At 42.3% G+C, this 23566-nt stretch overlaps 1 protein-coding gene across 1 annotated transcript in view; it reads right to left on the minus strand.

Moving 5' to 3' along the window:
* EXPH5 (exophilin 5) overlaps positions 1–21328 on the minus strand; it is a 91084-nt gene extending 69756 nt beyond the window's left edge. Inside the window, exon 1 of the mRNA XM_006899048.1 lies at positions 21210–21328. Within this exon, the coding sequence (XP_006899110.1) occupies positions 21210–21328 (119 nt within the window). The remainder of the gene's footprint in view (positions 1–21209) is intronic.
* Positions 21329–23566: the final 2238 nt, after the last annotated feature.

Below are 23566 nucleotides of genomic sequence, written 5' to 3' on the forward strand. Positions count from 1 at the left end.
CACTGTCTCTGACACTCCCATCCCAATTATCCCAGTCACTGAATCAATCCACCTCATAGAGGGCCTTCCTCTCCTGCGCTGTCCCTCCACCCTCCCGCATGATGTCCCTCTCAGTGCATCAAAACCCAAACCCACACACAGCCACTGAGAAGCTTTCAACTCATAATGATCTTCTAGGACAGAATAGAACTGTTACTATTTATGCAAGCAGACGACTTTATCTTTCTCCATCGGTTTTGAGTTGACCACATACGTTTTGGTTACCAGCCCACCACTTAGGGCTTTGTGGGAAGGTGGGCAGCAAAGAGAGAAGTTAAGGAAGGGGTGGGAGCAGAGGGGTGAGGATGGGTGGGGGAAAATTATTAATTGAGTTGCACTATTTGATGGCTGGGTGAGGAGTAAAGGAAATGAGAGAAATAGCATCTAGAAAGACAGGATAGTGGTGGGCATAGTTCAATGGTGATGAATTTTATAAAACATAAAGAATGAAAATAATTGTATGAAACACATGAATGAATGATAGATAGTATGAAACAGTATATATGAACTTGGTAAGCAGGCCAATATAAAATAAAAATTAAAAGTTAAATGCATCTCATGAAAAAGAGAGAGGAAAGGTGAAGTAAGTGCAGAGAAAGCAAGTTCAACCCCTTCCTGGACAGGCAAGATGCCTCAACAATATTATATCACTTTTTGCCAAATAGACAGATCTCCAGCCGCTGCATAGAAAAGTTCAGTACTAAGCTGACTGTCCCCAGGGAGTGTCACTGTATGGATGTCTGGCTTAGGGCAGTCCACTCACAGGTTACATAGAGATGAGGTGACCGGAGGAGAGTCAGCAGCTGAAGAATGCAGCAGGACGAGGCTAGGAAGTTGCAGGCATCCTCGGAGGAGGACTGTGTGTATAGTGAGAGACAACAAAATAAACAGCTTGTTCCTAGAGCTGTTAGGTTCCCCAAGTCCGTCAAGTCCCAGTTCAGTCCCTGTGTGACCTTCCTGAAGTGTCCTCTCTGCCTAAGGTGACCTGAGTGAGGTTCTCTTTCTCTCCACCCGAAGACTGTGGCTCACTGGAGTGTGATGGAGGCTGACCAGACCACAGGAAAGGAACTGGAGAGATGTAGTGCAGGAAAGCAATGACAGACCAGACAACTTCCAAATGTGCAAAAGTAAGAGAGAGAAATGGAGAAAAGACAAAGTACGGATGTGGACAGCAGGTACAGGGTAGTGGGAAGAAAACTCCTGAGAATTCTCAACCACAGAAGCAAAGCCTTGGCCGTAGCAAGAGTGGACACTGAGAAAATGCAGAATCTGAAGGCTGACAGAAATGCTTTGCTCTTCTATATAGACTGGGCGAGGGTGGGGTGGCCCCTGCTGGCTACATTTCCCAGTTTCTCAGGGCCTGGTCAGCTGTTCCTAGGCACAGTTCAGTCAATGAGAGCTACTTTCAGGAGCCTGGAGGAGGGATGGGGGAAAGGGGACATGGGGAGAGGGGGGCAAAGACAGGGTATCTCTCTTTCTTCCTCTACCTCAGGCAGAACTTCTTCTTGGTTGGGTTTTTTTTTAATCTTTTTCTTTTTTTAAAATGAATTTTAATGAACATTTACAGAGACTTTGGATTTCCATTCATTCATTATTGCACTTTTCTCCCTGCCCAACCTTGCCCCCCCCACCCCAGTTCTTGCTTCTCTTTGAAAAGTAAAAGAAAAATTCTTTCATTGTTATACAATCCCTCCCCCCAGGTCCACTCCACTATTGCAGCCTTTTTTCTGGACTCCTGTCACGACAATAATACCTAATCATATATCCCTTGCACATGTCTCCATGTAATTTTTAGTCCCTATCTCCAAATGCCTCACCAGGCCCGATGGGGCTCCAGCTTCTGCTGGGGGTTTTAGTCTGGGGCTCTGATAACATCCCTAGCTCCATGTATCTCTCCAGCCTGGAGTACGCAGAAGCTGGTTTGCGTAGATTACCTATATTGAAGAATTTTGCAAACTGGCTGTTACATGCTTGCTAGTTAGGAATTGGAAAGTGCTACAGATCAGGCCTTTTTGTACCCAAGAGCACCAGTTACCAGCACACTGTTGCCTGGAGCCTTGTGTGGAGGCTTTCTGCAGTTGCCAATCTCTAGTTAACCTCACTCCTCTCTGATTAGAATTTTTGCCTTCCTAATTTTTTTAAACAATTGTGGAGCCAATTTTCTAGACTAAATGATCTTTTAAATACCTAGTAGCTGGTTTTCCTGGCTGAACTCTTAACTCATAGACAATGACCTCCCTTCTTCAACTTCGGGTGGCTTAGTGGTTAGAAGTTGCACTGCCGAACCTAAGCCACACAGTTCAAATCCACCAGCTGCTCCCCTGCTGCTCCCCTGGAGAAGGATGAGCAGACTCCTCTCATGTGATTTACAGCCTCTGAAAACCCACTCTAGGGTTTAACCCTCTCTAGGATGAATCTGTTTGTTTTCCTAGCAGTCCATGGTACATTCAATGCTCTTCTCCAGCACCACAGCTCAAAGGCATCAACTCTCCTTCTATCTTTCCAAGTCATTGTCCAACTCTCTGATGCATAACAAGTGATTGCAAAGACCATGGCCTGTATCAGGCACACCTTTGTCTCCAGTACTTTCATTACTCAATTCATTAGAAATAGTACCTTGGGGCTGAAGGGTCTGTTATGGGTTGGTTCCAACTTAAACAACAAAGATCCCTGGAGTCCCTTGGTGGGACAAATGGTTAATACACTTGGCTGCTAAGTGAAAGGCTTTGATGTGCCTATTGAACTACTTCTGAAAATCAGCCATTGGAACCCCTACAGTTCTCCTCTGATCTATGTAGTCACCATGAGTTCAAGCTAATACCACCGCAACAGATCTTTATCAGCTCCCTTGCAGATTGGCTGTGAACTGTAAATTCGCAGGACCTGATTGTTTGTCTAGCAATCCTATTAATCATTTACCCTTGTGATTGAGTAATTTTAAAGGCAAACTCATTTGGTTACAAGTGAAAAACCATGCTAGCTGGTTATCTGTTTGGCTCTTAGAAGAACCAGAACAACTAGATGTAAATGGTCATCAAATCACTTGACTGAGACTCCAATCGCAGTCCAATGCCAACAGAATGGAGTAAGCACATTCCATCCCGTCTTGCACAACAAATGCAGCGATAAACCCTGGACAGAGCACACGGAGTGGCTATCTGAGGATTCTGATGAGGAGTGGGTGAATTGTGCGAGAATTCAAAGTACGCTGAACCAGCAGTTTCCCGCCCTTTTAGTGTATCTTCTTTCCATATACTCCTGTCAGCCTGGAACCCAGGGGTGGGTGTCACTGTGACCGAAAAGAACTCAAGTGGGTTAATCTTCTCTTTTAGGCGGAAGGAGCATGGACAGTTCCAACAGAGAGTCCCTCAAGCGCTTAGAACTCTGAGGGAAGGGACTTCTCTCTTCTGACCAGAGGAGCTGTGGTCCCGAGAAGGAGTGCTCAATTTTCTTTCCATTTTCTCTGTTTTCCCATCAGAAGACAGAAGGGGGCGCTCGAGGGAATAAAAAAAATCCCAGAAAGCCGATTTATGAACAACACAGGTTTAAACCGCTCTGGATCCACTTATACACAGATTTATTATTATTATTTTTTAAATTTCCTTTTGTGGTGCATCAGTATTGTATCTTTTTCTTCCCATCTATTTAGTCTTTATGCTGAGTAAATCATTAGAGAAGCTGGACGATATGAAGAAGAATGATATTAGGATTGGAGGAAGACTCATCAACAACCTGCATTATACAAGTGTGCTGGGTGACACAAATTTGCTTGCTGAAAGTAAAGAGGACTTGAAATGACTGCTGAAGAAGGCCAAAGACTACAGCCTTCAATATGGATTACATCTCAGCACCAAGCAGACAAAAATTCTCACTGGACCAATACATAACGTCATGATAGATGGAGAAAAGACTAAAGTTGTCAACAATTTCATCCACAAACAACACACATGGTACCAGCAGTCAAGAAATAAAAAGGATGTGTTGCATTGGGAAAATCTGCTGTCAAAGACTTCTCTAAAATGCTAGAGGAAAGACATCAACTTAAAGACTTAGGTTGATCCTGATTCAATCCATGGTCTTGTCTTTTTTTTTTTTTTTAAATAAATGTGATTTTAACAAAAGACTATAGAAAAGTTAGATTTTCATTCATGCATTGCCCATGGTCTTTTTAATTACTTCCTATGCATTTGAAAGTTGGATGATCAAAGAATAATTGATGCCTTTGATTTGTGATGTTGGAGAAGGGCACTGAATATCTGATGACTACCAAAACAACAAACAAGTCTGTTTTGGAAAAAGTACAATCAGGATTCTCCTTGGAAGTAAGGATGTTGAAACTTTATCTCACATATATTGGGCCTATTGTCAGGAGGGCCCAATCCCTGGAAAATGACATCATACTTAAAAAGATCAGAGAAAGAGAGAAAGACCCTCGTCAAGATTGATTTGACACAGTGACCTTAACAAAGGGCTCAAGCATCATCAAGATGATGAAGATGACGCAAAATAGTGCAAGGTTCAGATGAGCTGTTCACAGGGTGGCTAGGAGTGGTAGTTGACTTGATGGCACACGGCAATAACACCCAGCAACACTGTGGTGCGATCCAGTGTTTCAAGTCAAGCACTCACTTAAGATGCTGTGTGATGCTAACCAGGAACAATTCCTCTCTCTAGCAAGTAGGATAGTGCAGCTGTAGAGCAACAGGCCTCTGTGAGACCAAAATAGCTGGAAACTGTAAAAGGAGGAGACTACCCATCTGTCTCCTTGGAGTGGCTGGCGAATTCTAATTGCTGGAGAGGTACAGCCTTTGGATTAACAGTGGAACTGGCTAAGGACGCCTCCACCAGAGCTCCACCCTCCCCCTGGCTAAGTCCTTATGAGGTAACATTTGTCAGACTGGGGTTGGAGGTCTATGACCCTGGTAACTTGTTCACCAGAGACAGAAAAGCCCCTGTGTCGCTCTGAGGGGAGCAATCTTGAGTCTGGTCTTTAGTACTTAAGCCCTTAAGAGCATTCCTATTTTACAATCAAGGTTGTGCTCGCCTACTTCTTTGGTATCTCCTCACCTTAGGGCAAATTGCAAGTGACCGGTCTGGTGCAGAGGTAGCTCTGGTGGCCCAGGGGATAAGGACTTGTGTGGCCAATCCAAACGTAGGTGGTCTAAATCCACCAGTGGGGGAAAAAATGGGCAATCTCCTCCCACTGGATTTACAGACTCTGAAAGCTCATTGGAGGGAGAGAAAGGTCTAGTGTTGAGGTATATTTTGCCCCAAGACAATGGTAAAAAGTAATTATGAACATTTCAACTGAGTGGGTTGGCATATTAATGCTTTCAACCTCCATGTTGCTCAAGGGTCAACATACTGGTGAAACTCCAGTGAGAAACAAACTTCTGAAAGCAATCCACAAAGGAGGGGGAAAAAGGATCCCCTGAGGGAAAAAGTGACAGGAAGGCATTTGCAGACACAAGAAAACAGAACTCTTTGTTTTAGACTTGCTCTAAGAGAATTATTGAAAGACATTTTCAGACAGAAGAGAAATGGCATCAGAAGGGGATGTGGAATATTTGGGATGAAGAAAGTACAACCAAAATGGGAACTATCTGGGCACATATAATAGACTGTTCTCTTGAAGACTTTATGTTTGATAGTTAAGAGCAGAAAAGTGCTATAACACTGTTGGTGGTGTTTTCAGTGCAAGCTGTGATATAAAAGAGAGCTACATTTATTTATTTAAGTAGATGCTAGTAAGCCATATGTGTATCCCTAGACTCAAACCTCATTGCCTTCGAGTAGGCATTAACTCACAGACAACCTCTCACAGGCTTGCAGACGCTGCACACTGTACCAGAGGAGACCGACCATATTTCTCTTCTTGGAGCCATTAGTGGATTTGAAAGGCTGGAGAACCTCACCTGGGGTTAGCAGGGCAATGCTCTATGTAGGATGCCACCAGAATGCACAAATATATATATACTTTTTTCTTCTTCTATATTTCCAAGCATTATTTTATAAGTTTTACTGATATATAATTCACATACCATACAATTCACCACTGAAAATGTAGAGTTGGCAGTTGAATTATTTTTAGTATATTCAGAGTTGTGTGACCACCACTATTTTAGACCATTATCTCAAAAAGAAAACGTGTATTCATTAGCAGATGTGCTCTCTTTACACCAAACCCCTCAGCGTAGGCAGCCACTATTTTCTGTCTCTAAACATTTGTTCAGGGAGCCCTGGTGGCATAGTGTACAAAGTGTCAGGTTGAAAACCTAAAGGTCAAAGGTTCAAATCTAACTGGCGGCTCTGCAATAGAAAGATGGGAAGTCTCCTCTTGTAAACATTTACAGCTTTGGAAGCCTGTTGAAGGGTTACAATCAATTTGATAGTAGTGGGATTTGGAGTTTTACACATTTTCCCATTCTGTACTTTTTGTATAAATGAAATCATACAATATGTGGTCTTTTCTGACTGGCTTCTTTCAGTTAGGGTAAGTTTTTAGGTTCAATTATGTTGCACATACGTCAACACCTTTTTCCATTTCAGTGTCGTATGTTTTGTTGTGTACCATCGAGTCAGAAGCGACCCATAGCTGACCCTCTGGTGGATTTTCAGAGGCAGTTAATCACATGGGAGAAGATTGCCCATCCTTCTGCAGAGCAGCTGGTGGCCTTGGACTGCCTGCCTTCAGGATTGCAGCACAGCTTCTTGTCACTAGGCCACCAGAGCTGCCTAGTGTTGTATAATATTCTATTTTATTTTAACCATTCATCCATTGGGTATGATTGCTTGTTGCACTGGGATTGTATTTGGGTTCTTCCCACATTTCAGCTACTATGGATAATAAAAAAGGGGCACCTATGTAGTATGATTTGGGGGCTGCTGAGCTCTGGTGATGTGGTACGTCATGTGCTGGACAAATGACAAATGGTCAGCAACTCAAATCCACCTGCTACTTCATAGGAGAGGGTCACCATGAGTTGGAATCACCTGATAGCAGTAGGTTTAGCTTTGAGTTTGGACATATTGCAAGGAGCTCTGGTGGCATTGTGGATAAGGCATTTGGCTACACACCAGAAGGTTGGTGGTTTGAACCCACCAGCCCATCTGCGGGGGGCGGGGGGGTGGGGGAAAGCAGTCTGCTTCTGCTTCTGTGAAGATTTAAAATTCACTGCCATCAACTTGATTCTGACTCCTGGTGACCCTCTATCATCATCAGGCTATAGAAATCTCACAGTAGAAAACTACCCATTTTTATCCTACAGAGCAGCTGTAACTTTTCATTACTAACCCAACACATAATGCACTACACCACCAGGGCTCCTTGGAAAATATGTGGGGAAATTCTATTCTGCCCAAAAGGGGTCGCTGTGAGTCGGAATCGCTTTGTTAGCAGTCGGTTTGGTTGAGCACATTCCCCAGTGGGTGATCTTAGATCCACCTGCCTTCTTCCTGCACTTGGCTAGTAAATGCTCGACTTCAAGCATTGTTTTAGAACTGAATCAACACAAATTTGGTATCAGTTTTAAAAATCTTTCCTGGGTAGATCTGGCCATTGTAATCCCAGTTTCCTCCCTTATCATTAGAAAGTCTAACACTCAGTGGAATGAGGAAGCTGCTGGCATTCCTCGTTGTTATTTTAAGTACAGTCTTTCAATGAGGTCACCAGCAAAGTCAATAAGGAAACATTCCTGAGAAGGAAAGAGAGGTGAGCTTAAGACTCTTAAATATCACAGTCTGGGCAGTAACTACAGAAAAGACGACCTGAACATTGGAGAAGGAAAGAATGTACCTGTATGTGTGAAAGACGCTGTTTCAGGGAGACTCCGGGCCTGTTTTTCCATTTTAAGATACGAATGTGCTAGCAGAGTTGAAGACTATTTTCTGACTAACTTTAACCTGAGTTCCCTTTAATCTTCACACGAGTCTCAGTTTTAACACCATCTGTGTTAATGGAAGAATATTTCCTGGCTAGCTCTAACCTAATCTTTTGTCCTTTCCTAGTTTTCCCAGATCTACCCTTGTTTTACTTTGCAATATTGCCTACACAGATCTAAGGCATCTCAAACTCATTGCCATCAAGCCAGAACCAGCTCATAGCTGATCCACCACTGGCTTTCTGAGGCTGTAAACCACTTGGGAGAAGATTGTTCATCTTTCTTCTGAGGAGCTGCTCATGGATTCAAACCACCAGCAAGGATTGTTTGGCCTTTGGGTTAGCAGCACAGACCAGGCCACCGAGCTCCCTAATTCAATTCTGACTACCTACTGAGTGTCAAGCAGGACTCTCCATCCCCAAGTGAGGCCCGATTGCAAGGAATTCAGAACTTAGTTGACCTGTGTACACAATATTATAAAGGGAAGGCAAAGGCCAAACCAAGTTAAGACATTAAAAAATGTATTTATTTTCTTGGGGGGATTATTAGAAGGGAAAGGGGAAGAGAAGGCCACAGCAAAATTCTCTGGCAATGCAAGGCTCCGTCCTCAATTGGGGGGGGGGGCGGCAAAGCAACACAACTTTATCATTTTCTTAATGCTAATAAAGCTTTACACATTCAGTAAATATCAGGGGAGAAGGAAGTAGGATTTTGAGAAACTGGCCCATTAAGACAGTGCTATGGAAACGAGATGCTGGATCATTTATTCTTTCAAGATGGCCTCCACAGCAAAGGCTTCTGGACCAGTGAGCATCACTTATTATGGGATGTTAGTGGCAAGGAGCTGCACTACAATCCTGAAGGTTCACGGTTCAAATCCACAAAATGCTCTGAGGGAGAAGGATGGGCAATCTCCTCTCATGTGATTAATTGGTTCTGAAAACCCACCAGAGTGTCAGCTATGGATTGGTTCCAACTCAACAGTACATAACAACAAGCATGCATAGTTCATGAGCACTGATTTAAGCCCTATTCCAGCAGAGGGTTCTCTGTTGCCTCTTGAAGAGGTCACATAGTGGTCAGAAGATGGTGGTCTGCACACGCTTAGGGAATCAATCATGTAGGTTCTGTCCAGCACACCCCATCATCGAGTCCAGCGCTGCCTTTTCTTCTTTTCTGCCGAGGATTCAGAGTCATTGAATGCTGTTATATGAGTGGTTCAGTTGTCCTTAATCCTGTTCTGGTCTTTTGGATTCTGTTTAAGAAGTCCACGTTTCAGTTCTGCTCCACAAGTCACCTCCTATCAGGAGGTCTGTAAGTGAAAATCCAAGTCTACACTCTTGGGATAAGTGGTCTGTACGGTGCAGAGCATCTACCTGTGAGGTTCCCAGATGGCCTGTTTGGGGAAGACTAAGCTATTCCACCCACACTGGATGGCATCTTTGCTTATCCTCTACCAGTTTCTCAGAGAGGAAGATGATAGTAAAGGAGAGCTAAAGAAAGGGGAGGAAAGGAAAGATTCTGTCTAACAAAGGCCAGATCTAAGGCATAGGTCTGGACACCTTTTGGGCAGAAAGACACAGAGTAAAAGGGTCCTTAGCAGTTGCTCCTTGGTCCACTAACTAGGGAAGACCTCCAGCAGGCTTTCTTCTTGGCCCTTCATTCATGGTCACCAGGAAAACATTACAGGTAGATTTGCGAGCTCTTGCCAAGACTCTTGCCAAGAGAAGATGGGACACTGTCTTTCCAGCACAGTTTATTACAAAGATGGGAAAGGCTTGATAGGGAGAAATAAAGTAGACAGCAGCAAGGTGGTTTGGCAATGCAAATCTCTGTCCTCCTAAAAAAGTAATTTTATAAGACATATTTATGAAAGTAAAACAAGATAGACATTTTGATTACCTTTATTATGAAAAGGTGTCATCATTTTTTTATGAGAACAAGAATGATAAAGAATGATAGTGAAACAACAGGAATAAAATAAAGAGGAATAACAGAGCAATAAAGTAAAAGAATAGCGCTCTGGTGACTGTAATTTGTTACATGCTGGGATGCAAACCAAAAGGTTGGTGGTTTGAATCCACCAGTAGCATCACAGAAGAAAGACGGGCAGTCTTCTCTCATACAGGCTTGGAGAGAGGACAGAGGGTATCATAGGAATTGACTCAGTAGTAATGGGCTTGGGGTTTTTTGGTTATTGTTGTTAAAAATGAAAAATAGGCAAGCTCTGGTGGCCTAGTGACAAGAAGCTGCACTGCAATCTCAGAGGTGCATGGTTCAAATCCACCAGATGCTCTACTGAAGAAGGAGGGACAATCTCTTCCTGTACCAGTCAGATCTGATTTGATGGTACACATAAAAAAATAGTAAAAAAACATAAAAAAATTAAAAGTAAATAAGAGAATATGAAAATTGTTGACATTTCCTTAAAATAATTTCCCAGTGATAATAATTTTAACAATTTGTACTCTATACTTCCAAAATAACATGCACATTTTTAACAAATATAATTATTTGTTGTTATTTTTCTAGAATGGTAGCTATTACTGGTTGTCTCTCAATCTCCATTGCTCCATTTTTTTCAGTAGTAAGTTGAATAACATTCAGATTGGGCACCTGGATACCAAATATTTTGTGTTCCCTGTTTTTATGGTCCAGCAGAAATAGCCAAGAGGATTCATGTGAAAAGACTTGGGTTCCGGTTTGGGATCTGCTAGAGTTGGATAAGCAAGGGAAGCATGGTCACTGCCTCCTTGTGCTTTATTGACGGAGGCAGTGCTACATGGTGGTTCAGAGCTGACACAGTCACAGAGCCAGAGCTTCCTAGTGGTGCTCTCTCCAGCAAGTTGCTTCCTCTGTAGATCGGGGATCAAATGATTCCTTAAATCATCAGGTTGTTGTGAGAATAAAAGAAAATAAAATCATTCACCTTAAGAGTTCAGTGCAGAGCAAATGTTCGGCAAATATGAACTATCATTACGGCTGTTAGCTTTTAAAGGATATCAATATCTGCATTCTCTGTTTAGAAAAAGGATTAAAAATAAACATATAAAATACTTTAAAAATAAAAGGAAGTCTTTTTAAAAACCAAGAGTTATAATGTTACAAAGTCTAAAAGACATTCCTCCTTGAACTTGGGATATTAATATTACATTGTTGTTGTTTTGTACCATTGAGTCGCAATCAATTCATTACTGACCATCCAGCGTGTTTTCAGAGGCAATACATTTCACAGGACGGGGAAACAGGCCATTTTTCTCCTGCGGAACAACTGGTGGATGTGAACTGCATTTCTTTAGGCTAGCAGCGTAACTCCTTACTGCTGGGCCACCAGAGCCACCCTAATACATTGTTGTTGTTAGATGCTGTTGAGTCAAGTACACCTCAGGGACTCTATGAACCACAGATCTGAACCCTGTCCTATCTTGTGCCAGCAGAGTCACCCATGGTGGACAGGTTTCAGCAGCCCTCTCAAATGAAGACAGACTAGGAAGCAGGATTGGTGATCCACTTCCAAAGTTACAAGCTTTTGAAAAACTCTATAAATGTTAATACATTGGTTTCATTTATTTTGTCCAGAGAGCCCAATTCATAGCAGTAGGCAGGAGAATGTGAGGAAAGATCTCTCCTCAGTTTAAAGGCATTAACTAAATTTGATGTTATCAAGGGCAGACACTTTGGAGATTCATGACATTAATTGGAAACCTTGTTAACGTATAGGAGCATTGAAGCCTACATACAGGGCCTTCCTTCGACGCTCACACATCGTTGTCACAGTGTCTTCCTCAGGCCACACAGCAGTGAGCTACATCTGTGAGTACTTCATCCTACAGACTCCACCACCAACCAAAAGCTTCTGGGAACCCAAGCAATCTGGGGCAGAAGCTGTTTTGTTCTGTGCAGTATCTCCAGGGTCAACAGTGTCTAGTACACAGAAGGTAACAAAGAACAAGTGATGATGGTATACTGAAATTTTATCTTCTTAGCTAGAGGCAGATTTTACGGCTGAGAGAGGGCAGGAAGAAAGCCTAGCAGGGAGAGGAGGCAGGTGTATCTGGTTTATAATCTCTGCAGGATGCGCAAGTTGTCACTGGCTACAGATCACAGCACAACTGTAGGATGTACAAGCCTCTTCAGAACTCAACAGAGGCTCAAAGACACTGAAAGCGAACAATTAGAAACAGGGAAGATCTAAAAATATTCCAAGGTTATTATTTCACCATTGAGACAGTCTATATCTCTCAGAAAAAAAAATCTCATTGCCATTGAATCTGAATTAACTCATAGCTGACCTTCCAGTGGGTTTCCAGAGGCTGTAAATCACACAGAAGGAGACTGCCCACCGTTCTCCCATAAATAAAGTAGCTGGTGGATTCAAACTGTCAGCCTTTGTGTTGGTAGCTCGACTTATTACCCACTAGGATATCAGAGCTTCCCTAAGCCTAGATCTAGGCATGCCATTTTTCAACTCCTTTACAACAGGGGCTACAAAATCCTAAACTTTACACCATTTTCTTCATAAATTCTTTCACAAGCTGTATAGTGGGTATAATTTCTTGATACTCTACACTTCAGAGTTTAAATTTATGAGATGGACATTGTAGAAGTTGAGAAGATGATTGCATTTCCCCAAGATCTTTAGAAGTGAAGATACTTTCTTTTCCTTACACACACACACACACACACACACACACACACTCTCTCTCTCTCTCTCTCTCTCTCTCTCTCTCTCTCTCTCTCTCTGCCCCTTTCAGGTATGAGAGAAAAACCTCCATGTACCAATAACTTGTGATTTAAACTTCCATCCTTCCATTCTGTCGAGATTGTTTTGCAGATTAATCTTGTGAAATTGTCACCATTTGAGTATTTTTACTTACAGTCCTTTTTCATAACCAAACAATAGGTCCAACTGAAATGGAAATTCTGATTTCCACTTTTTATTCTGCTCTCAGGTTACTTCTGTTAGTACTGCTATCAGACTCACAGAGAAGATCAGGACAAACTATAACACAAGACAAGAAGCTTCGGTGGCTTAGGGGTAGGGAGTTGCACGGCCAACCCAAAGGCACACAGTTCAAATTCACTGGTTGCTCAAAGGTGAAGAATTGGACAATCTCCTCCCATGTAATTTACAGCCTCTGAAAACTCTGGAAGGTCAGTTAAAAGTCAGTTCTGACTTGATGTCACATAATAATAACACAACATAAGACAAGACATTATAATGGGTTACAGAGTTCAAAGGAGAGAAAAATACTACCTGGCAGGACAGGGCAGTGGCTATTTATGGGTTTGAAGAAGGAAAAACAAACCAAGCATGAGAAATGGGGAGAGCAGCTGAGGACTGGGGAGGTCCCAGATGCCAGCCAGTCCGTGGGATTTCTTCCTTCCTCAAGCATTTACTGCAGGCCTATTACAGGCCTATCTCAGAAATACTTCAGATTGGATTCCAGACCACTGCAATTACACAAACGCTGCAATAAAGCGAGGCACACAACTTTTTCTTTTTTGTTGTAGTTTTCCAGTGCATATATAAGCTATGTTTATACTATACTGTAGTCTATTAAGGAGTCTCCTTCCTTAAAGATTCCCTCCCTCAGAAATCTGATGGAGGATCACAATGATTTGGAATTGACTCCCAGGCAATGGTTTGGGGTGGTCTGATAAGTATGCAATGGCATTATGGAAAATGTTTAAAACATTGTGAGAATTACCAAAACTACAGAGCCACAAGATGGGTGCATGCTTACTGGGAAAACGGTGCCAACAGACTTGCTCAATGCAGGGTTGCCATAAACTTTCAATATATTTTTAAAAAGCACCATCTGTGGTATCCAAGAAAACAAGGCACGCCTGTACATGCAGGCATCTTGCCCTGTCTGTGGTGTCTCTCTGCTCTAGTCTGTGAAATCCCTTATCATTTCCCTCCTCGGCACTTCCCTAGAGGCTCCAATGGTAGCACGAGCTCCGCATTCCCACCCACGCTGTCATGATCCTAGGCCTATGCTTCTGTCTTGGTAGGGAATTGACTTGGATTGAATGGAGCCATTCCCAGCTGTCAAGACAAGGCCGTGCCTTCCGGCAAACATTTACTGAGTGCTCACTATGTGCTAGGAGTTCATCAGGCCCAGGTAGTACATCAAAAGGCACACCTTCTTCAAGTCGTGTGCAATGCACATGCATAAACCTTAAGAAGTTGCAATAATACCATCTTGTTGTTAAGTGTCATTGTGTCCACTACAACTCATAGCGACCCTATGAACAACAGATTTGAACTTCGCCTTATCCTGTGCCATCCTCCTCATCTCTGATCTTCTTGAGCCAAGTGTTACAATCACTGAGGGTTACAATCCATCTCATTGAGGGTCTTCCTCTCTCTCGTTTACCCTCCACCTTTTTAAGTATGACGTCTTTCTCCTAACAACATGCCCAAAATATATGTATGAGATGAAGCTTCACCATTCTTGCCTTAAAGGGGCACCCTGCTTGCATTTTCTCTAAGACATCTTTGCTTGTTATTTTGGCAGTCTATTCAATATAAAGTAACATTTTGTATTCTACTTTTTCATATAACAAAGTCTCACTAGCAGTTTCTTCACTTGTATCCACGATGAGTTTGAGGCATCTACAAGAAAACAAGGCATCTAGACAGAAATACAGAACTAAAACATACAGTGTTGCTGTTGTTGTTATTAGGTGCCTTTGAGTCGAGTAAAACTCATAGTGACCCTATGAAGAAAAGATCTGAACTCTGTTCTATTCTGTGCCATCTTCACACTTCCTGTCATACCAGAGCCCATTGTGGCATTGATTGCTATGTCAATCTACCAGGTCAAGGGTCTTCCTCTCCTTCACTGACACTCTCCACCCTTCCAAGCATCATGTTCCTTTCCAAGTAACATGCCCAAAGTAAGTGAGGTGAAGCCTCCTCATTCTTGCCTCCAAAGAGCATTCTGGCTGCACCTTCTCCAAGGCATATTTGCTTACTCTTTTGGCTGGCCATGGCATGTTCAGTGCTTTTCTCCAGCATCACTTCTCAAAGGCATCAATTCTTCTTCAGTCATCCTTATTCACTGTCCGGCTCTCAGATTTATACCAAGTGATAGGAAAGACCATGGCCTGAATCAGAGGCACCTTAGTCCTCAAACTGGCACCATTACTCTTCCATAATTTGGTGAGGTCCCTAATTTCAAGCTTTCCCAGTACAATGTGTCCCCTTATTTCCTGACTGCTGGTACCAAGGGTGTTAATTGTGGAAACAAGTAAGATGAAATTGCTGATAGTTTCAATTGTAAGAATCTTTGTTTTCTTGACACAGAGATGGAACCCATACTGAAGGCTGCATTCCTTGATCTTCTGAAACACGTGTTTCAAGTCTTCCTCACTTTCAGCAAGCAAAGTTGTGTCACCTGCATAATGCAGGTTACTGATGAGTCTCCCTTCAATCCAATACATACAGTGTGAGGATAATTATTTCATTTGTAATGACTGCTGTCTTGTTGGATTAGCTTTGAAATTTCCTATTATTTTGCTACCACAGGCAATTTTGTATCAGACATCTAAGTGTTATCTATTTTGTTTTTTCTCTACTAAGGCAATTCTTCGGAGAGCTCTGTTGGTGTATAGGGAGTTGTGCTGCTAATTCAAAGGCAGCTGCTCTCACAGTCTGAATCCACCATCAGCTCTGAAGGAGAGAGATTGACAATCTCCTCTGATGCAATCAATTACATCTTGTAAAAACCCATTAGAGGGTCAGCTTTGGGTCAGTTCAGACTTGACAGCAACAAGTTTCAGTTGTATTTGGTTTTTGGTTTTTTTCCAACTAATTCCTCTGGCAATACATCTTTGCCACTGGAAAGTCTGCTGTTAGGGACCTCTCCAAAGTACTGAAGAGCAATGGTGTCACTCTGGAGACTAAGGTGCATCTGATGCAGCCATAGTCTTTGCTATCACTTGTTATGCATCAGAGAGTTGAACAATGACCAAGGAGGATAGAGGGAGAATTGATGCCTTTGAGCTGTGGTGCTGGAGAAGAGTATTGAGGGTACCATGGACTGCTAGGAAAACAAACAGGTTCATCCTGGAAAGGGTTAAACTGGGCGGCTCCTTGGAGGCAAGGATTCTGAGGCTCTAACATACTTTGGACATGTTGTAAGGAGAGAACGGTCCTTGAAGAGGGACATCATGCTTGGTAGGGTGGAGGGACAGCACAGGAGAGGAAGGCCCTCTATGAGGTGGACTGATTCAGTGACTGGGGTAATCGGGATGGGTGTATCAGAGACAGTGTGACTGGCAAAGGACAGAGCAGAGTTTAGGGCTGTGTTGTACATAGGGTCGCTATGAGTCGCAAGCAACTCGACGGCACATAACAACAACAACAACAACAATTCCTCAGGTAAAGAGATGAGACTGAAAAGAATACTAGTCAGTTTTGAGTTCAAACTCAAACTCTGCTATTTACGAGCTGTGTGACTTTCAGCAAATTCCTTCATCCTCCTACATTTCAGTTTCCTTTCTGTAAAAAAGCAGTTAATATGGCTTCAAGGATAAATTATGAGGATTTACTACATGCTGACAGGTTAAGGGGGAGGAGGGGAGAGATAGCTTCGAGAAAAACTTGCATTTGAATTTTAGTTTTGCTGCCTTTACAAGATCCTTTATGTTTATAAATTCAGTTTCTCCTCTGTGAAATGACAAAGTGTGTACCTAATAGGAGATGTTGGGAAGATGAATCAAATACATAGAAAATGTTTAGCAGAGTGCCCAGGATGCAGTAAGAGCCCAATAAATGTTAGCTGTTGTTATTACCACAGTAATAATTATTATTACATAAAAAGCTGGCACTTAGAAAATGTTAGTGTGGTCATCTCCTCTACCCCAGTCTATTATAAGTAAGAAAGATATAAGAATTATTGGGTAAAAGGTAAGATAATACTAACATACTGCTCATCAAAAGAATTGTATAATGCCATTAATAAGACACTGAATCTATCAAATTGATGACAACTGTCACCAACAGTTTTTCCTGTTATTTTCATAGGAGCAAAACAGTATCATAAGGTTCCTTCAATTTGCATTTCTTTATTACCTTGAAGGTGAACATGTTTTCATATGCTTTGTTTGCTATTTGGATATTTTCTAGTGGGAATTATTTATTTCTGCCCCATACCCACCCCGCCCCGTTTATCTTTTGTAATCTTGGTGAGTTTCTTGAAAAGTTGAATAAACTCTTTATATATTAGAAGTATTATCTACTGTATTTAATGCAAATATTTTTTTCTGGTAAGCTGGGGTCATTGAGGGTTGAGACAGATGAGGATCAATCAGAGAAAAGTTCTGTGTGTTCAGGAACATATCTGTGAGTGGGCTGCTGTCTCTTGCCATGGTGAACTCAGCCACTCTCCAGACGGTTTAACAACCATCTCTGTACATCTCCAACCTTGCACGATGTTCCAACTCTTTATTTCTAACACATCTTTGAATATTTTGTCTTTGTTGTCTTATAGAACCTTAACCCTAATCTAGCTATAATTGAACCCACTGGTTGTCCCTGCACCAATTCACTTTCCAAATGTCCCCATTTGATCCCTTACTAAGTCAAGAGATCTTGAAGCTGTTTCTCACTAAAGTGAAAAGGCTCTCTGAGTCACTCAGACAGCTTCCCAATGCACTGCCTCCCAAATTATACTCTTGAGTTGTAAGTCATTTTGGAGTGGAAAGTTTGATGCTCATGCATATCACAAAATGAATGAAGAGGCTGCCAAGTTGACACATTATCTCAGGTCTTATTTTTGCATGCCGGCATCTGCTACTGAAACCTATGAATGTGAGCCTGAAGTAGGTAAACAGTACAATCCCACGGAGATTATTTTCTAGTTCTGGATATTTGTTCATGGAGCCAACAATCAGCCAGGGGAAAGTGCTAAAAATCATTGATTTGGCCATTCAGCCCAAGTATCTACTTTCCTTAATATTTTACACTCAATAGTGTTGTATTTTGGCTTGGTAAAGTATAAAGCAAGTAAGAGGACAACCTCAATGTGCTAGACTGGCACAACAATGGGTATACAAATAGCAACAATTGTGAGAGCCCACTGGGGATGCTCCCTTCTTTTGGGGTTCTATGAGTTGGACCTAAAGACAGCTATCAAAAACTAGCAACAAAAGCAATATTTTTCAAATTCTTTGCTAATTTGGATAGTTGAAAAGTTACAGTATTTATTTTGTCTTTCTCTGTTGCTGTTTCAACTAAGACATGCATACTATGAAATGAGAACATGCGTTTTAGCCTTTCTTCTAATGCCTAGTCCAACAGCCTTTGCCATCTAAGTATAAATTTACCAAACCCAACCCACTGTCATCAAGTCAATTCTGACTTTTAGCAACCTTCCATTGGGCTTCTGAAGCTATTAATCTTAACAGGAGGAAAATACCTGGCTGAAAAAGGAACAGATGCAACACGACAGTGGCCGAGTATGACTTCTACCTGCTTCATCAAGGAGAACTGTCCCCATCAATAATGTCCACAGCATCATATAAATAGCTACATAGTCAGATATGCCACCCCTCATGCTCATATATCTATTTTTACCAATTATTGTATCCAGTGTTCATTGCAAGACTCACAGACTTTTCTCACAGTTGTGAGGTTTACTAGGAAAATAGGTTGGAGAGTGGGGGAGGCAAAGAATATTTCATTCATGTAAGTCTATATTTGTGGAAGGAGGAGTAGCATCCACTTCCATAATAGCTTGCCTCCGGAAACCCTGTGAACTTGGAGAGAGAATGAAAGGCACCCAAGCGTCGAGGACTCTCCTTCGTAGGGTCGCTATGAGTCGCCTGCGACTCGAGGCACTTAACAACAACAACAAGTCTATATTTAGACCAGCAGTACCAAGCCAGATTAACAAGGAAAAATTCTTCAATTAGTGGAAGTCTAGGTTCAGTTCAACAGCACAAATACAAGCAGTCTCATCCAGTAAACTTTCTCTTAGTGCAGTTGTAAGTCAGTTTTTCCTTTAATCATCCAGTAAGCACAGCCTTTAACTATGGCCTTTCTCTCCAGAGTTCCTCTGGTTACACCTTGCCACAGTCTTCACAATCTCTATCCCACTGTCACTGCTATCTTTCAGAGTGTGGAAAGCACTCTTTTATACTGGCCCCACAGCTGCTGATGATTTGTAAGACCATGTGTCTGCAGTTAAGGTAGTTGGAGACCATGCCCCTCCAACAAGAGCTAATGCAATAGCTAGAAAAGACCATTTTCAAGGGTTCTGACATCCTACTGTCTTTGTCCTGAAGGGCACCTAGTAGATTCAAACTTCTGGAGATGTGCAGCCATTTGATTAGCAATCATAACATGCTACAGACTATGTCACCAGAGCTCCCTAAAGTCAGCTGTAGTGAGCAACATAAACAGTTATAGAGGAAACAGAGTAAAACAAGCAGCAGACTGAACATAAAAAGTCAAGATTCTCTTGAATGAAAACAAACTATGATATTTCTAAAAGAAGCCAAATTGATAGCATCCTAAATGAGCTTCTCTTCCTCTTGTAATTTTCTAATTCTCCTCTCTATCCTCTCTAATACACATTGGATCATTTAAGACGTTCCATCCTCTAGAGAGACAAGAAACATTTCCAATAACACATAGAGCAACACAGTTTCTCAGTCTTCTGGGAATATATACTGAAGCTAAACTCCACACAGTGCTCAAATTCTCCTTCCTAGAAGTGGTTCCGTCTTTGTCCTTATCACCATGACCCTTGTTGGGGGTGGTATGAATATTTGAAACTTGTGGATGTGGGTTCTTATCGTTGTACACTTCTTTAAGGAATTTAGGGTCCAAATTCCACACAATGCCGAAGTTCTCATTCCTCATTCCCATGTGTGTTGTTGGCATATGAATCTAGGTGTGTGTGAAAGTGGACATAGTATTCTCACAAGGGCACACATTTATCTTATTTGGAGGAATGATGGACCTAATTTCTTGAAAGCAGAGTATAATGGTATAAATCCCACATTCATAATTTAAAGTATCCATTCTCCCAACAAAGATCATGTTTAGGGGAGAAGAATAAAGACACTTTTAGACCTGATGCATTCTAACTCCTACAAAAAGCAACCAGGATTCCCTATTGAAAGATGATACTGGGAAGTTTAGGAGGAGATATCTGGAAGGAGGTGGAAATCGAGAAATCACATCATCAAACAGGTGCTCACCAACAGAACGGCTTTCTAAATTCCGATAGTGCCACTGTTGGCCTGAGGGTGGTGCTGTGAGTTCTCTTCCACTGTCTTCTAGAGAAGAAAGCTTCGCTTGTTTTTCTAATGGATTCTGACTAATGGAAACCCCAACTACATCAGCGCACAACTCTGCTCCATAATGTTTTCCAATACTGATTTATAAAGACCTTAGAAGAGTCCTCGAAAGGATCAAATCTAGGCTTGGTAAGAGTCTCTTTAATTCATCCCAGAATTTTTCCTCAAACTTCCCAGCAGAAAAGATTAATTAATTTATGTCCCAGGTAATCATCTTTTTCTGGATTTCATTCATTGGTAACCAAACTCTCACCTACAACACCAGGGAGTGAGGTCAAGCATAACATTTCCAGACTTCCTTTCCAATGCACACCACACGAAAAGATCCCACCCACTCCAGCCAAGTCTGTGGGTCTCAGCTTAGGCAGGTTCACCCCACACTAGCGTGTATCTGGCAAGTTAATCGAACTCCCGCCCTCGAGGTAGAAACGTTTGATGTTGGTGAGGTGCCAGCACTCTCTGTCGGCGTAGGGTGGCGAGAAGTCTTTCTTAAATTGCTCTGGGGCTGATGGAGTGCGTGCTTGAAACTCTGGGGGATCTGGTGGGGTGTGTAAACACATGGATGCGCGCGGAGCTCACCATCAGATTCCGCCCCGCACAGCGACTGGCCCAAGTCCCCTGGCAGCCAAGGTGTAAGGTGAGCACTACGCCACCCACGTGTCCCAGCCCCGGGCAAGCAGCCGCCTGTGATCCATGAAAAACAGGGGCCTTGGAATGATCCAGCTTGGCCAAGTTTAGGCCTTCCTCTCCTTTACGAGCCAAGTCCGTCTGGGTGCTGATCTATAAGGAGCAGCAGGCACCCCAAACTCTTTTAAGAAAGCCGCTCAGCGGAGATGTTCGAGTTCCCCGGCCGGAGTGCGCAGCCCCAGCAGGTGCAGCACCAGGCTCCACGCTCGGCCCACGCACGCGCCCCGGGGAAGCCGCGCGCCCCGCGCCCCCGCCGTACCCAGGCGCAGAGCAGAGACCAAGTACCTGATCCTCTCCTTCTCTGTCCTTTGGAGTTCCTCATTTCTTTCCAGCACGTGCAGGATCTTCCTGGCTTCTTCGTCATTTAGGAAACTGAAATCAAACCCGTGAGGAACTTTCGTCATTTTCTCTACGGCATGTGAGTTACACTTAAGCTCCTGGGCGCGTCCGGTTACGATGGCATTTTTCAAGATCCACAAAACTAGTTTCAAGAACCTGATCCCGTAGCTAATCATAAACCCGCCCCTTTCAAAATCTAAAACTATAAACCTGGGGAATGGCCCACACCTACAGGGCTCATCTTGACAACTACTTAATGACATGATTCTCCGAACCTGTCCAACCGAGACGCAAAATGCACGACTAAAGTAAGAGAGCGAGCCAATCCAGTGCCAAGGAGGCGGGCCTCCCGCGGACCCGCCCTTCCCCTCCCCCACCCATAGCTGACTCGTTCGGCAAACAAGCCAACGTACTTCTGCTCTTAATGAGGCTGAAGACTCCAAAGTACGTGTTTGTCTTGGCTATTCCTGTCCCCGTAGTGAATTTGGGCTTCACTGGTATGAGCGAAAAGGAAAGAGTTGTAGGCTTAATCTTCCCTTTAAATATTTAAGAGACCACAAGAAGTAAAATTGCGTATCAGAGGTTTTCAACTGGAGCATTATCCTATCAGAGATCAGAGGAAGCACTGAACTTAATACCAGAACGCTTGTGGGCAGACCCAGGAGCAGGGCAGGCGTTAGTCCTTGGAAATGAATGCTTTGCCAAGCTCCCCATGCCTGTCTCAGATCCTTTCTCCTCATACTGTCCCACAAAACCCAGTCTCGGACTTTTTTGAAGGGGATTTTAAGATGTAAGAACAAGTCAGCTCTGGGGCAAAAGGATGGTAGGCAGCACTTTGTAGTAAGTCGGGTATGAAAATGATAGTTAAGTATTTCAGCAAAAAAGCCTATGAAGGACAATATAAAGAACCCAATATGATTTGTAAATTTTCACTTAAAAAAGATACTTCATTAAAAATACTGTATAAGAAAAAGAAAAATAACTAGTGAAACAGATATGAGAATCCAAGGACAGGAGCAGAGGTAATCTTAGGGTCGCACAATTTGATGGGTAGAAGGAGAGTTGGGTAAAGGAAATGGGAAATAACCGGTGTAAAAAACAATAAATACAAACTTTGTAAAGCAGTATAAAGTAAAAATTTTACTTAAAAATTTTATAAATGCATAAAAATAAACATTAAATAAGTTGAAATAGAGAAATAATACTTACTACTTTTCACATATTACTACTCTAAAGAAAATGTGATTCTGTGGAAACATTGAAAAAGCTTTTCCTCGAATATCAATCATTCCCAGATGTAGCTAATCATAAAATTGGATAAAATGTAACACGTTTATGTATATATTGTACTTGGTTATTCATATTGGCAGATTCATTTGTTTGAATCTACAACCATGGTAGGAGCAGTCATGAAATCAGATGATTGGCAAGATGCCACAAAAGAATGCCTTAAAATGTTAAAAAGCAAAGATGTCCTTTCACAGACTAAGGTTCACCTGATCCAAGCCAAGGTATTTTTAGTCACCTCATGGGCAAGTGAAAGCTAGATAAGGAATAAAGAAGACAAGAGAACTGATGTTTTTAAGTTATGAATATAAGAATATCGAACATACTGTGGTCAGACAGGGAAAAAAAATAGATTCGTCTTGGAATAAATGCAACCAAAATGCACCTTAGAACTGAGGATGGTAGAATTTGATCTCATGTGCCTTGGTCAAGTTATTAGGAGATACCAATCCATAGAAAAGGATATCACGCTTGGAAAAGTAGAGATTTGGTGAAAAAGAAGACCTTCAACAAGATTGACACAGGGCTTATAACACTGGGCTCAGTACTGAATATCCCATGAACTGTCAAAAGAACAAACAGTTATGTCTTGGAGAGGTGTAGCCAGAGTGCTCCTTGGAGGCAAGCCTTCATCTCACTTACTCTGGGCAAGTTACTAGCAGAAACTATTCCTTGGAGAAGGGACGTCATGTTTGGAAAGATGGAGGGTTGGTGAAAGAGAGGAAGACCCTCCATCAAATGGATTGACAGAGTAACTGCAGCAATGGGTTCAGTGTGTCAGGGATGTTGAGGATGGGACAGGATATGTCAGGGATCAGATCTGTTGTTCAAAGGGTCTCTGTGAATTGTTATCTACTAGCTGGCACCTAACAATAATAAACATTTAAACAATTGTGTGATGACTCAAGAATGAGTAGTGTTTCATTCTATTATGTATAGAGTTGGTACAAATTTAAACCAACTTGACATTACCTAACAACATATGTTGTTGTTATGTGCCATCGAGTCACTTGCGA

Source organism: Elephantulus edwardii, unplaced genomic scaffold (genome assembly GCF_000299155.1).
Source record: "Elephantulus edwardii isolate Elephantulus edwardi_28Jun2011 unplaced genomic scaffold, EleEdw1.0 scaffold00245, whole genome shotgun sequence".
Classification (NCBI taxonomy): domain Eukaryota; kingdom Metazoa; phylum Chordata; class Mammalia; order Macroscelidea; family Macroscelididae; genus Elephantulus; species Elephantulus edwardii.